At 39.8% G+C, this 14454-nt stretch overlaps 1 protein-coding gene across 1 annotated transcript; it reads left to right on the forward strand.

Moving 5' to 3' along the window:
- Window positions 1-1096: 1096 nt before the first annotated feature.
- ciroz (ciliated left-right organizer protein containing ZP-N domains) lies at window positions 1097-13675 on the forward strand. The gene is made up of 13 exons (XM_085344977.1): window positions 1097-1152; window positions 1233-1315; window positions 1393-1494; window positions 1585-1709; window positions 1820-1963; window positions 2060-2098; window positions 2229-2366; window positions 2454-2538; window positions 4401-4597; window positions 4734-4851; window positions 9772-9964; window positions 10700-10781; window positions 13628-13675. The coding sequence occupies exons 1-13, from the start codon at window positions 1121-1123 to the stop codon at window positions 13673-13675; spliced, it is 1386 nt and encodes a 461-aa protein (XP_085201103.1). The 5' UTR covers window positions 1097-1120.
- The last annotated feature ends 779 nt before the right edge of the window (window positions 13676-14454 follow it).

Raw genomic sequence — 14454 nt, forward strand, 5'->3', positions numbered from 1 at the left:
TAATTTTTGACTATCAATTGCCAGTTACCGTTTGTGAATTTAAGTTAAACCTAATCTTCCTTATTATTTTACATTCATCAAGTGTCGTAACTTGTTTGTGCCAAGGATAATGCTCCCGAGTTACCCTTTGAAGTCTCACAGGAAGCTAGGAGCCCAAACAAAAGGTGTGTAATGTTTTGAAGAAATTAAAAAAAAAGAAAAGCCCGACCGATGTTTTGGTAAGCCAGTATTATTGCCCGATATTGGAGACAGAGACTAAAACTTCCGGTCTTCGTGGTAATTTTTAAAGCACATCACTGACACAATAATAAACAATAGGAACCAAATCTAATCGTTTTCAATGTTAAGTAACTCTAACTGTATTTACAATTCGTTTTTTAGAATTTTTTTTATTTAACTCCCTAACAATCTGTACATAAAACCCTGTACCCTGACATAAATGAATGAACAAAATGTTTTCGAAATGCATACAAACAGAATTTACAGGATAGAGGGAAATAGCTGCAGAAAATTAATAAAATATGTGCAAACATCCATGCAAATACAGTTTGTAAGGCAAACACTGAGCATGCACAATTCTTATGAGCTTGAAAGTCAACATTTGGTATGACAACCTTTATTCTGCAACACAGAATAAGCCAAAAAAAAAAAAGACGTTTTTTTGGCTAACAGCAGTTTGAGAATCAACTTGTCAGGGTAAAATACCATTTCTACCTGCTAAATTCAACCAATAAAATGATCATGTGTTTTTGCAACAGGCTGCTAGTAACAAAGTGCCTAAAGACGCAATTTAATAGAAGGTAAAGTAAAGTGAGATTTTATTACAGGGGCAACAATCTCTGCATCGATGTCAAGAAAGCAATAAAGGTTAATAAAAGGAGGTCACTGGAAGTGAAAGGGGTAATTCATGATGGATGACAAACACAAAAGGACACAATCCTGTAAAGTTTATTTTCACACATGCTCAAAACAGCAATTGTTCTTTTATTTTTAAGCTTTTTTTCTCACTTACCTTTTAACAAAGCAAAGTAAACACACCTGTGCTTTAACCTATCCAGGCCAGTGACACCACCTCTCACCTACAAATAAGACTATCCACAGACGTTTCCATCACTTCACCATGGATCACATCAGAGTAGGCATCCTTGCTATGTGAGTAACAGCGATATGTATAAATGTTATATCTACATCGTCTTTCAAATATAAGCTCCATTCGATGCTCTTTTCTACAGTTTTTTGCAGTGTTTTATCACAAAGAGCGCATTTTTCATTCAGAAACAAGAATGGATTCAAACTTCTGCAGCAAGATTAACAGGTGAACATTTATTCACTTATGAGCTAAAGCTGTTATGTTCCTAGTGTTTGTGAGAAATCTACCTGCTGCAATTTCAGAAGAAGATGTGGTTTGCTTTCCTGAATACATGGAGATGTGGATGCACAGTGCAAGAATTGAGGAGTTCAGGGTCTGGCTGTCGAGGGCGCTAAGTATCCAAGGTATATCTTTATGACAAGATAAATGACTTTAAAAAGCATTCATTTAATGTTGAACATGTCATTTCTGAACCACTGCTTGCTTTTCACAAGCCAACCTTGCATCTCTGGACCACCTGAATCTCCAGCTGTCTGCCTGTGGATTCTCACTGCAAAACGACCCCGACGATAACTACGTTTTTAGAGTCAGCTACACCGGGTGTTTTGTTCGGCAGCAGGTTTGGCATTCTTTTCTGAAATATGCAATCCATATCTACAACCTCAAATCTTTTAGCCTTGCACTTGGGCTTGGTGGTGATAATGATCTGTGTTTATATTGACTTTTCAGAATGGCTTTAATGTCTTAACATTAAATTTGGTGCGGAGGATGAATCGATTTGGAAGCCAGCATCACAGTTTCACAATGAAGTGCCCTGTGATGTCTGTGGTGCAAAGCAGAGAGCAAATCCGCTGTGACCCTGAATATGTTCAGGTAACAATGAACATTTTGCCACATTTCAACCTAACTGTATTTATATATTAGGATTGGTTTGCTTTGTTACTAGAAATAATTTGTGTGTGCCCTCAGGTGATCAGAGAAATTCCCTATGGAAACTGGGATAATGAGGTAGTAATTACATTCAGTGCCTGGAATTCTGATTACCTTCTAAATGATCACAATTTTGTCTGTAGATGTTTAATGTTTGGAAAGCAAGTCTAACTTTTTGTTTGTATTTATTGTCTGATTTTTGCTGCAGCTGCAGTGGTCGCTGTGTCTGGACGATCACCTCCTTGTAGCTCTGGAAGATGCCAGCTTGATTCAGATGAACATTGATGTGAATGTAACAGACATAAGAGTTCAGGGCAGGAGGAGGGAGATCTTAAGGCCTGTCAACGTGAGACTTCACACAGCATTATGCCACCTAGTGACTATTGTTAGTATTACAACTGAAATGTACTCAATTACTGTTTGGTTAATACAGATAATGGAAAATGAAGGGGAATTTTTGGATTTGAAGCTGGTCAGAGACAGATATGCCTACAGTATGGAAGCAACTTGTCCAAAAGGTGGGTAACAAGGACAGAATTGGAGCTGGAAGTTATTTTTCCTTTAAAAAAAAAAAAATTAACCAACAACAATAGTGAGTGTTTGAGTTTAATTAGAGCAGGGGTGTCAAACACAAGGCCTGGGGGCCAGAAGCAGCCTGGCACAGACTCCAGTCGGGCCCACTGGGTGGCTTTGGAAAACGTAAAAGAGGGCATAAATGTTGGACTTTTAACAGTATTTTCATCTGTGTTACAGCTTTTACAGTTCAACAGCTACAATTTTTCACTATCTATTATAGAAATATAGTATTTTTTTTTGCAGTTTAAGAAGAAGGTTAATATTCTGTAAAATAACAAAAACCTGTCACTGTGCTGACCTTTACATCAGTAAAAATCACTTGGGCTATTTTTTGTTTAATGTTGATAAAAACATGTGGGGTGGGGACATTTGCTCTTTTTCTCTCTTCTAAAGAGAACGGATCAGTTATAAAAATGTTAAAAATACTTAAATGTAAAAGTCCTGAATCCAAAGCCAAAATATTCTTAACTCCAAAGTATTCACAGTAGTTGTGTATGTGGTCATAGTTTGAACTAAAGCTACAAAGTTTCAGCTTGGTCCAGTGGATTCAAGGTCAGATCCAAAGGGTCAAATGTTCAACATTAACTGAACAAAGTAACATGATTTTAAACACGAGGATTGTTGCAGTCAATGACTGGGTAAAATCTAGAGCCCATGGAGCTCTCTAAGTGCTGTGTTTCCTCCAGTGAGATGCTAGGCCAGGTCTTCAGTTGCTGCTTGTTTGTGGGTCTTTCTGCCTTCAGTTTTGTATTTCTTAACTAAAAAACATGCTGCGTTGGGTTGAGATCAGGTGACTGACTTGACCATTGAAGAATATCAGATTTCTTTCCATTGAGAAACTCTTGGGTTACTTTGCATCATTATCAATCCACAGTTCATCCTCATACTTCTATCAGGAGTCACATCATCAGAAAATACTCGTGATTCAGTGTCCGTGGCAGTCATACACATCCATACCAAAACACTGCCTCGACCTGTTACCTCTGATTCTGCATAATGTTCCTATTCTCATCATTCTGGTACAGGTTTACCAGAATGATGAGAATAGGAACAGTATGAGAAGTTTACCAAATCTTGATTTTACCAGAACCATGCAGGCTTTTTTAGATGTTTTCTGACAAAGTCTAATCCAGACTTCTTCTTGAGGTTAACCAGTGGTTAGCACCTTGTTGTAAATCCTCTGTATTTACATTAATGACGGTTCCTCTTGATTGTGGACTTTAACAATGACAAGCTTACCTCTTTGAGACTCATTCCTGAGTTCATTAGATGTAATGAAGCTGCTTTTCTTTGAACAATGTAAATGTAATGCACTTCTGTGGTCAACCACTTTAGTTGTCAGGCTCTTTGAACAATAAGGAAATAGGCCACGAAACGCTTTACCGGTCCACTGTCCGATAACTTTTGAGCATCTGAAAGTAGGAGACTGTATATAACAATGGCTGATTTCCAAAACATATTGTGCAATATTTTTGTTAAACCATTTGAAAGTTTGCACTTTACCCACATGGTGATTGTTTGGTTTATAATCCACTGTGATGGTGCAGAGAAGCAAAATTTAAAAAACACTTATGATTGTCCAAAAATGTATCAACCTCATTGTATATCTCATTATATATATATATATATATATATATATATATATATATATATATATATATATATATGTTAAAAAAATATAGAGCAAATGTGCAAATGTAATCAAATAGAAATTGGCAACAAGTGAAAATACTTATAAACAGATACATCAAATATAATTACTTGTTACTAACTAACCACATTAACACATCTTATTTTATTTCAGTGAACGCATCCACGGCAGACAAGACTGTGCTGCACATCCTCAAACGCCGAATGGGTTTGACCAGAAGAGGCACCTATCACAATGAAACACTGACACTCAGTGACCTGTCAGTTAACCAGACAGTTACTTTCACAGTGCATGAGACGAGTGAATTTGTAACTCTGTCCATTCCCACAGCCAGAATACTCCAGACAAAGGTTAGTGCTGAAACACAAACCTGTATGACTCCAAATAGTAGTGCATGGCTGTCAAAGCATACACTAACATGAGTAAACTGTGCGGCTTTGAGGATTCATTAAAGAGTAACACATCTAACCCAGGTTTATTTTACAGCCCTGCACAGATGACAACCGGCTCCTGCAGCCGTTCTACAGGGTGGATGCTGTGCTCACCTTCAGAGAGACAAATCACAAAATGCACTGGACCATGGAGAGCACGCTGCCATGCATAGGTGAGTTTTCTGCTGATGAGCACAGTAAAAACTAAAGAGGTGATCAATTATTGGATGTTTTCTTGACCATGGCATTTAATGTAGTCACACCAGGCACTTCTTGTTTGTTGCTCAGCCAGACGCTTAATGTTTCAATCCTGCTAATGAAAACACTCCAATATACACACATCAGACACTTTATTAGGTACACATTGTCTGTACAGGGTTGGATCCTCTTTTGGATGCCAGTCTAGGTTCATCTCTGACCCATGGCCCTACGCTCTCTCTTCACATTTCCCACTCTTCATTGCACCCCTCCAAAAGAATGTTTAAAAAATTAAATAAAAATAATATCACATAGCAATAATCAGTCATATCAATATCAATAGCACTCATTTTAAAATCCCTCCTTCAACAATTATTTTCAGTGGAACAATTTCTAGATATATCACAGTGTGATTGCACATTTTCAGCATATGAGTGTTAAAAATGTTTCAATCTCTTAAAAAAACACCAAGAAAAACTACTCACCCATCACCACTTCATCTTTCGAGCCACTGAAGTCTAAAGTCCTGGCTGTATATTCATCCTGCTCTCTTCTCTCCTTCTTCTTTTAAGGACCACTTTTTTCCTTTGGCTCACTAAATATAATTTAAAATGCCGCTGCACTGATTTACTACTGTATAAGACACCTGCAGAAAATTAAATGGATAAATATTTAACATCAACAGCTTTTGCACACATTTTCCACGAATAACAGGGAGCAAGGTCAGGAAGTACAAGTCATATATTTGCTAGCATACCCCTCTGCTATCAGAACCCTTCAGAAAAGATGCCTCTTTGAATCAGTGGAGAGTAAAAATGATTGCGTAAATATTTGCAGCTAAAATGCAGTTCATGAGGGAACTTTGGGTCACAAGCTAGAACCAGGACTTGAACTTACAGTGTGACTTATAATCTGTCCACTTTAATGTTATGGTGTCACTGATTCTGTGTAATATAAATTGAGGGATGTGCTCGATTGATATCGGTGTTAGCTTCTCCTGCTTTCTGGTTCTGGGGCATTTTTTTGGCTGCCGTGTTAAAAGTTTTGCCTTTGCAGCCACAGTTACCTGTTCTTAGCTGATAGGAGTGGCACTTCCTGTAGTTTTCTACTGCTGTAGCCCGTCTGCCTCAAGGTTTGAGGTGTTATGTGTTCAGAAGTGCTTTTCTGCATACCTAGGTTACAACCAACTGTTATTTGTCCATTCTTCTCTCTTTTTTGGACCATTCTGTGTAAACCCCATGAACATGAACATGAACAACTATGCCACGTTCAAAGTCACTTAAATCACATTCGTCCCCATTCTAATGATTTGGTTTGAACCTAATCAGGTCACACTAAAGATGGCTACACAGCTACATTCACTGGCTGATTAGATATTTGCTTTAACAAGCAGGTGTACTTAACAAAGTGCCTGGAGTGTATAGGGACACAACATGCTTCTGAAATTGGATCCAAGATATATATATATTTTTTCAAACTATGTCGTAACAATGCAATAAAGAGATCTTAACTGGATGATTGGATGCATCCCTGTGGACAGTTATTGTGAGCCTGCAGTTCCACTTCTTATAGTGTTTTGTTAATATGAAAATGTTAAAACATGGGGAAAAAAAGATCCTTAATAGATATATTTTAAGATTTCTAAAATAGTTTTGTGTCAGTTAAGCTACTGCTGAGAATGTAGAAATAATTGTTTTAAAAAATGTGGCTTCAAATTTTCACATCGCACTCGTGTAACTTCATTATTAAACCTGTGTTTGCTGCATTGTCACAAATCATGTTTTTTCACAATCCCTGTAAGCCAGAATTCACTGCACCAGTCATTAAATTGTGGCATTGTTTTTGTTTAATCTCACCTTTGTTGAAATCACCATTATCTCCACAGCGGCACCTAAAAACACATCATCACATGTCACATCTTCTCCTGGCCCAAACAACATAAGCCCGTCCACACTCGACTCTACACGTGAGACTGTAACTACGGACGAGCCTTTGCCCGACCTCGTCACCATCCCAGAAGAAAACCTAAAAGAGAGAGATTCGTTCAAGCCTGCAAAGTTTCCCACAACTAACCTTCCTCACATGCTGAGAGAGGGCCGCAGTTTTAATATCCACGCTGACGAGATAATAAGGGATGATGTGTCTTCTTCAGTGTTGGATAATGGCACCAGTATTGACATTAATACGAATACAACTAGTTTATTTGATTTTCTACATGCAGCTACAAATGTTTCAGTAGAGTCAGACTTGCTTACGTCAGCAGCCACAGCCCAAACACCACATATGTCTCTTACTACGCTGGCTCAGCCTGATGAAGAGTACCAGGAACTCAACACAAGCAGTAGGAATGAACAACAGCAAAAGGAGAAAAAACTGCAGTGGATTTGGTAGGATTAGATTTATTTATTTAGTTAAGTGAAATGATTCTTCAAGTAATATATCTTAATTACTTTAAGGCCTATTTTACTCCTTTTCCTTTTAAACCCAACTGGTACCACATACATCTGTTTGCAGTCATGAAAGGTGACGCAGTGGTCAGTGAAGGCTGATTATACAGTGCAAGCAGAATTACCGTCAGACCTCTGCCAGCTATTGCCTCAGGGTGGACATTATCCAGACTCAGACAAAGGCAGGCGTTAAATAAACACGTCTCTTTCCGAGCAGCAAAACAGGCTGATGAAGAGAAGACCTCGTGTTAGCTGATGCCACCTTTCAGAGCAACTTGAACTCAAATCACAGAAAGTCATAATAAAAGCTCACAGATTGCTTGTCAGCGGTCATTCTAAGATTCTTAGATGGTAGAATCAATTTTATGTGTTAAAAACTGTTTTCTTTTCAACAACAGATCAAATTTAGCTTCTGATTTACTGTAATGTCAGCTGTAGCTGTCGCTCCCCTCGTTGCAGTACGCTAAACCAACAGCAGAGGGCACTCTCCAACATGTTTTCAGTAGGCTCCTGATAGGTCACAGCCTGCCTCCAGATGCTCTTTTCCAAATTAAGCAGTTTGACTTTTTTTTTTTTAAATTTTTGTTTTTTAAAGTAAACCTAGATTCAGTGCTAGTTGTTTTTGTGTGTGTGCACAATTAAATGAACTTTATTCATCATAAGATAACTCTTGAAAATCCAATATGCAGTATAGAAAGGGGGGGTTAAATTTATTCACTTGAGTGCTTTAAATGTAACACCCATACAGAATCACTGGTATAGATCAAAATAGCTGAAGAGGTTTCGTTTTTGTCCCACTGCTTTTTTTTTTTCCACCTTTGTTATTGTGACCTCCCGGTATGCACCAAAGCGTCTCTAAATGATAACCGTGCGGTGTTGCGCAGTTACATGCATCATATACAACGATCTGTGGGGCAGAAAATCTAAACTTCCTTGTGCCTTTGGTTCCCATCTGCTCAGTGAACTTATGAGCAGGAAATGGAATAAGTGGTGCAAAAAGCATGCCAACATCCCCGGTTCTTTCATGTGGCCTCTCTCGGCCATTAGCCTATCTGTATCGACTGTTAACTGTCTTTACAAAGTTAAAAATCCCTTTCATGTTTCACTGTTTCTTTTTTGTTTTAATTTCAGTCAGAGCATATGGTTTGCACATCTGGGATATGCTAAGCGTGGTGGCACCCCCCCCACCCCCCTCCCCCCAATACACACACATATACACACGAACACACACACACAGACTCTGTGAAGTGATCCATATATGGTCTTCATTGTTATTGCTCATAATCACTCATCATTATTATAAACAAGTTCTTTCATGATTGGTCGCTTTGAGTTTGCTGTCTGAAGATGCTTAATAGTGTGAACTTTCAGGATTATATATATATATATATATATATATATATATATATATATATATATATATATGTATAAAACAAAACATGTGAGTAAAGTAGGCGAAACTTTCCCTCATTTAATACAGAAGTGTGAAACCTTACAGAGACATAAATTTACCATCTCTGACTATTCTGAGCCTCCTTGCATGACCGCTTGTCCACAATTTTTTAAGCAAGACACATGCTGTGGAGCAAATTCTTTATTTCTCCTTATTTGAGCTACAAAAATGACATTTTTCTAGTTCAGACCTTTAAAAGTGGGCCAGCAAGAAGACTGTGCAGCTTGTTCTGCATGACCACAAACAAGCAAACAGATGAGGGAATGTGATCAGTCTCATCCCACTGCAGAACAACCACATTTTAATCCTGCATAATAGAACGAAAGTGGTAATCTAATGACATCAAAATGAAGTCAGAATTACTATTGTGAACAACTTTGAGCCATTAAATGCCACTTCAGCATCAGCTACCAGCTCTCAGGCAGACGGAGTTTCATGCCACTGGAGAGACACGGTGGGGGGAGGAGGGAGGGAGGAAGAGGGGGAGAGGAAGGCTATGTGTGGCTTTGAGTGGTTTGTTGGGCCTCTTCATCTCGCTCAGCGGGTAATTACAGAATCATGGGTCAACCACGCATGCAACCACGGTTACGTTGCACAGTAGCAGATGTGCTCATGACATTATCCAGCACCAGAGCAAAAAGGTAAATAAAAACAGATGCAGCTGGTTGCTACGGACCTTCGCCAAACTTGCGTACACCCCTAATTGTTCCCATGTGGGCCTGCTGAGCTGGAATAGTAAAAGGGGCGGGTATGCCCTGTTTAAAAATGCCCGTGTTTCTCAACAGGAGGAATTTATGAATGGGACAACGAGCCTGTGTGTGGTTCTGGTGGTGCGTGTGTTTATATTGTGTTAATGTGTTCGTCTGGCTTTGGGTTGTGGGGCAAAAATTAACAGTAAAAGTACATCCTTCTCCGAGGAGAGAGCCTTATTCCGTGTTCCAGGCCTTCTCTGAGCATCCCCACTTGCTCGAACGCCTTGATGTTTCCTCTGTCAGACCATGCCTGGATGCGAGTGCGTGACACTGCACAATGTCAGGGAGGTCCCTGGTTGGACATGAGCCAGGTGTGCTGCAGGCCAGATGAAAAACTGAGGAAGAGGCTCGATTTCAGAGAAATCCTGTCTCAGCTCGGATCCGATTCCCGTACTCAGCCTGCAGCGGAGGATAAGACCTGTGTTTGTCGGTACAGGTACAGGTGTATCTATCTAACCGCGAACGCAGGTTTGCAGTAAGAGCGTGTATGCGTTTGGGTGTGGACTTGAAATTCCTGATTCGGAGGCCTGTTTCGATAATTCGACGAGGCCCGTTTGATGTTTCTTCTGTGTTACTCGCTTCTGAGCTGGAATGTGAGCTATTCTCTTTTCACCACAGACACACACCCACACTTACACGTCTTACACTGTGAAAACTGGCTGCCAACCGAGTGTGCCTCCTCTCCCTCTCTCATTAACCGCAACTGTCAGATCCTCCAGATGAGGAGCAATTAAACCAGATAATAAACACTCGCCATCAATTCCTGTTTGTTGATGTTGTTGTTGTTGATGTCGAGCTGGGGGCTCCTCTTCTGCCACCTCGTGCTAACTAGTACTTGAGTAACACACGAGAGCAGCAAGGGAAGAGTCCTTCATAACACCGAAAAGGCCTCTACCTGCTGCATGTGTGGCAACACCGGCCTGATGATGATAATAAAAAAAAAGACAGTGAATGTTAACAATTAGATCCTAATCAGACACAGCTCACAGAGGCTGCTCTTTTATCCCCAGGCTTCACAGAAAAGGCAAACAAAGAGCTGCAAACTGTCAAGATAAAGGACTACTTGGGATTGGTCGTGTCTTAGGGCGTCTTAAAGGGCAGTAATCTTGCCGTGCACTGCTTCCTGAGACAACGTGCTGTAAAGACTCCTGTGTTTGCTCTTGTATTGGAGTGATAAGGCCGCTCTTCATCGCACCTTGCTTCTGATGAGGCTCGTCTACCCTGACTGTGAGAAGATGGAAAGTGTTGGATGGGTGTGTGTGGGAAGGGGTAGAGAGAATAGCCACGGAGGGTTTTTTTTTTAATGGTGATTGGCTGATGACATAAAAAGCAGCAAACGTTCCAAGTAAAAGGCTTTGACCTGATATTTTTTGGGTAATTAAGGAACATCCTCAAATAAAGAGTTCCCTCGTTGTTGTTGTTTTATGCCGTTGAGATGAGAATCACCGATGGCGGCATTTGAGCCGGGATTGTTCTAATGAGGTGAACTCTGTTTGACCTGAGGAACAAGGCATAGGTGTATGTTCACTCGTCATTGTTTAGCTTGTGGAAAAAATAGAGCCTAAGATGGTTTTCCACTTAAAATTTGAAGGCTGGATAAAGCCTTCTTAGGAATTTAAAGACAATACCCTTTCTTCCAAAGGCTATAAAAACATGTATACAGCTGTACAAGGAGTTTCCTGACTCAAAGGCAAAATACAGTGTCAGATATTCCTATTACTAATCAGGATGCCGTGGCCATGGAAAAAAATGTACAAGATGAAACTGTGGCCTGTTCAGAAAAAAAAAGATCTGATTTCCCTTTCTCTGTGGAAAAATGGATGTGGCCTCTTGTTTTGAAACCATATTTCCCTGAAAAACACTTTGAAAACTAAACAAAATTGACAGAGTCGGATTTATTGTCTCGTGCTCTTTTGTCTTTGACCACCAGTGTTTGTGCCTTTGCCATGGCAACACCAGGGCTATTTATCTTTACAGGCCTTTTACAATAACGTCCCTTTCCTGACCAAACAACAGAGGAAATATCAGGTCAAGCCTCTTCCTCCCTCTAATGATCAGGTCAATTCGGGCTCAGTATTTCAGAGGGCTCAGGCACAGTCGCATGTGCGTCCACACGCAGTCATGCTATTGATGAGAAACATACAGTTTGTGATTGGATTTCCGTCTTCTCGGCTGAGTTTATGTTTTTCTTAAACATGTTTTGTTCTTTAACATTAAAGGAAAAGGGAGGCGATGGCTTTCTATTTATTCCCCGGGCTCAGAAAGTTAGTTCAGCCAGAAACACTAGATGGAGACAGAGAAAACTGACTCCCAGGTTGGATTTTGGACCCTTTTGAGATTACAGCTCAGTGTGTTTGAAACACAGCACAAAGCACGTCCACATACAGTTTCCCCCCAGTCTTCTTGACTTCTTTTGGGCAAATAGTGTATGTTTTACGTATACATTTAACACTTCTCTCATGTCAGACACCCCTCCCCTCAGATCCTCTTAGCGCCATATTTTTCCTCTTTGCATGATAAACCTAATAATCTCTTTTCACACGTAAAATGTGCTCTGTGCAGTCATCTGCAAACATCTTGCAAATCCTTGTGACTTGTATATACTCCAGTATACTTTAGCTGTCGGGGCCTGTCCCCTCTCTTTGCAATTACTCCTTTTAAGGAGCCGCTCTCGTGAAAGTTGCCTAGAGTATATGCAGACTACTTTCCTCAATCCACATAAACAGCACCAATAATAGAAGAAAGTGACAATCTGGATGAGGAGGAATGGGCATAAAAGCACGAGGTGTGCAGAGAGTGCATGTCACAATTAAATTACTTAATGGGTGAAAGTCCCACGATAGATCACATGTAATTTGCATCAAGAGTCACTGTAATAAAGACTTTTTAAAACTTACATTGAAATTCAATTAGAGTGTTGAATGCATAACCAAAGCCGTGAAAAATGAACTCATTGGGGGTCCCTTTTCATTACTGCCCTGAGGCAAAAGAGACCATTAATTTAATACATTCCATGTTTTTTCACATGAGCATTTTTAAGTTGGTGCACATTTCCATCCTAATGTATCTAATACAAAGAGAGAGCCTGCCAAAGACTGCATTATACAAGAGGCAAAGAACCCCCCCCCCTCATCTCCAGTTGTTACCTTGAGTAGTCAGACCACTTTCAATCAGTCAAGCTTGAAAAATGACCTGGCCCTAAAAAAAACAAAACAACAAAAGAAGAAATTATGATATTGTTTTATTGATTCACGGCGTGGTGAATATTCCTGTACCGCAGGTGCCGTCACGCAGAGGTGCCGAGCTCGACTGTAAACAGTTAAACGGCGAGCCTTAATTAAGATATTACTGTTTTATCTTAGAACAGTGGATCTGCACACTTCAGTCAACCACAAAGCCAAAACAAAACAGGGACCCCTTTCAGAAGTTCCACCCTTAAGAGGAGTGCTAATTAAAAGACTATTTCATTAACTGTTCCAGCTTGGTAAATATAAGTTTACCAGGGGTCAATAGACTTTACAACACATAATGATTTGGAATATAATTACTGTGTAAGGGGAGCCGTAAAAAAATGCCTTCAAAATAAAGCAAAGTTGTTTGTCAGTCTGACGCTGACCCCCGCCGTGTCAGTCTAAGTTACCGGAGTTCAGAGGGCAGATCATGTTGGCTGTTGTCAGCGTGACGCACCAACAGTTTATCAGCCTCCTTTGTACCTTTCTATAGTACACATGGCTGCTATTTGGCGAGTGGCTGGGGAGCAACAGTAAACCACAGCCTCTACTTTTACTCAAGTCTTGTTGCAAATATGCGAGGTTATTCCAACACTGTCTGCTCTTCGGCACAGAATTTCACAGGAAATGCTCAAAACCTTTGAAATCACATTTAATCACACAGTCCTCACAATCTAGGAGTGCGAGGCTTTGAACTTTAGAGTGCATGCTAAATACTTAATTTAAAAAAAATGAACAAATGAGTTTGAATTGACCACTTTACATGTTTTTCTTGGTTATTAATGAAAATCACAGAAATCATAAAACAGTGCCCTTTAAAGCAGTGCTGCAAGTGGAAAGTCATAAACACATATTTTTTTCTTTTTTAGGATAAAGATGAGAGTGACACTGGAGCCAATCTGGGTGAGTCCTTGTGAAAGTAGCAGAGACATGCATTATTCATAGAAAAACTGTGAATGTTAGTGCCTCTTTTCCTTGTTTCAGCACGCATTTTTTCCATTTGTCTTGCGATGCTAAATTTTTAACGTTTTCCCCACATCGCATTGATGTTGCATGTAATTAGTGACTTTGCAGCAAAATCACTCCTGACACCGCTGTGTTCGCAAATTAGAATACTTCAGATATGGAGGATTCAGCTGGGAGAGTGGGTCTGGGAAAAATATGCGAGTTGCCTAAATATTATATGCGCTTCCCCGGAAAAGTGACAAAATCATTTGAATTAACAGAAAAGATGCAAAAAGCTAATTGAAAACTCGTGGGTTATTTATACACGCGTTTAGAAAAAAGCGCATGGTGTTTTCAGGAGCCGGATGTGTGCCCTCCGCCATCACGACACCGTATCCTGCGTGGAAAAAGAGCAGGAAACGCTGAAGTGCATATTTGATTTATTTATTTTCACCCAGACGGATACTCAGAGCTTTATACAGATTTTGCCATTTGGAGGCTGAAATAATGGATGGGGCGCTCATCCATTTTTAATTCCTCCATGTTGTGTGAAGGGTAAACATGTTGTTTGAGATGTCTTTTCTCTGCTGAACTGTGTTTTCTCATTATGAGACTGTGTATAGGGAGCAAAAACTAGTCATGAAAGTGCTTAAAGTGCGTCGCGACAAGTCATTGAAGGTGATTTTCGAATAATGCTCAGTCCCAAAAGCCACTTATGTCTGCATAGCCAAAAAATAATAGAAAAAAAAGA

This window comes from Diplotaxodon limnothrissa, linkage group LG20, assembly GCF_057381915.1.
Source record: "Diplotaxodon limnothrissa isolate DT_005_m linkage group LG20, D_limnothrissa_male_GT1.1, whole genome shotgun sequence".
In the NCBI taxonomy this organism is placed as follows: Eukaryota; Metazoa; Chordata; class Actinopteri; order Cichliformes; family Cichlidae; genus Diplotaxodon; species Diplotaxodon limnothrissa.

Coding starts and splice junctions, on each gene's coding strand:
- ciroz (XM_085344977.1), top strand. CDS start 1,121: ATGGATCACATCAGAGTAGGCATCCTTGCTAT. Junction 1,316..1,392: donor TTCTGCAGCAAGATTAACAG/GTGAACATTTAT, acceptor CTGCAATTTCAG/AAGAAGATGTGGTTTGCTTT. Junction 1,964..2,059: donor GTGACCCTGAATATGTTCAG/GTAACAATGAAC, acceptor GTGTGCCCTCAG/GTGATCAGAGAAATTCCCTA.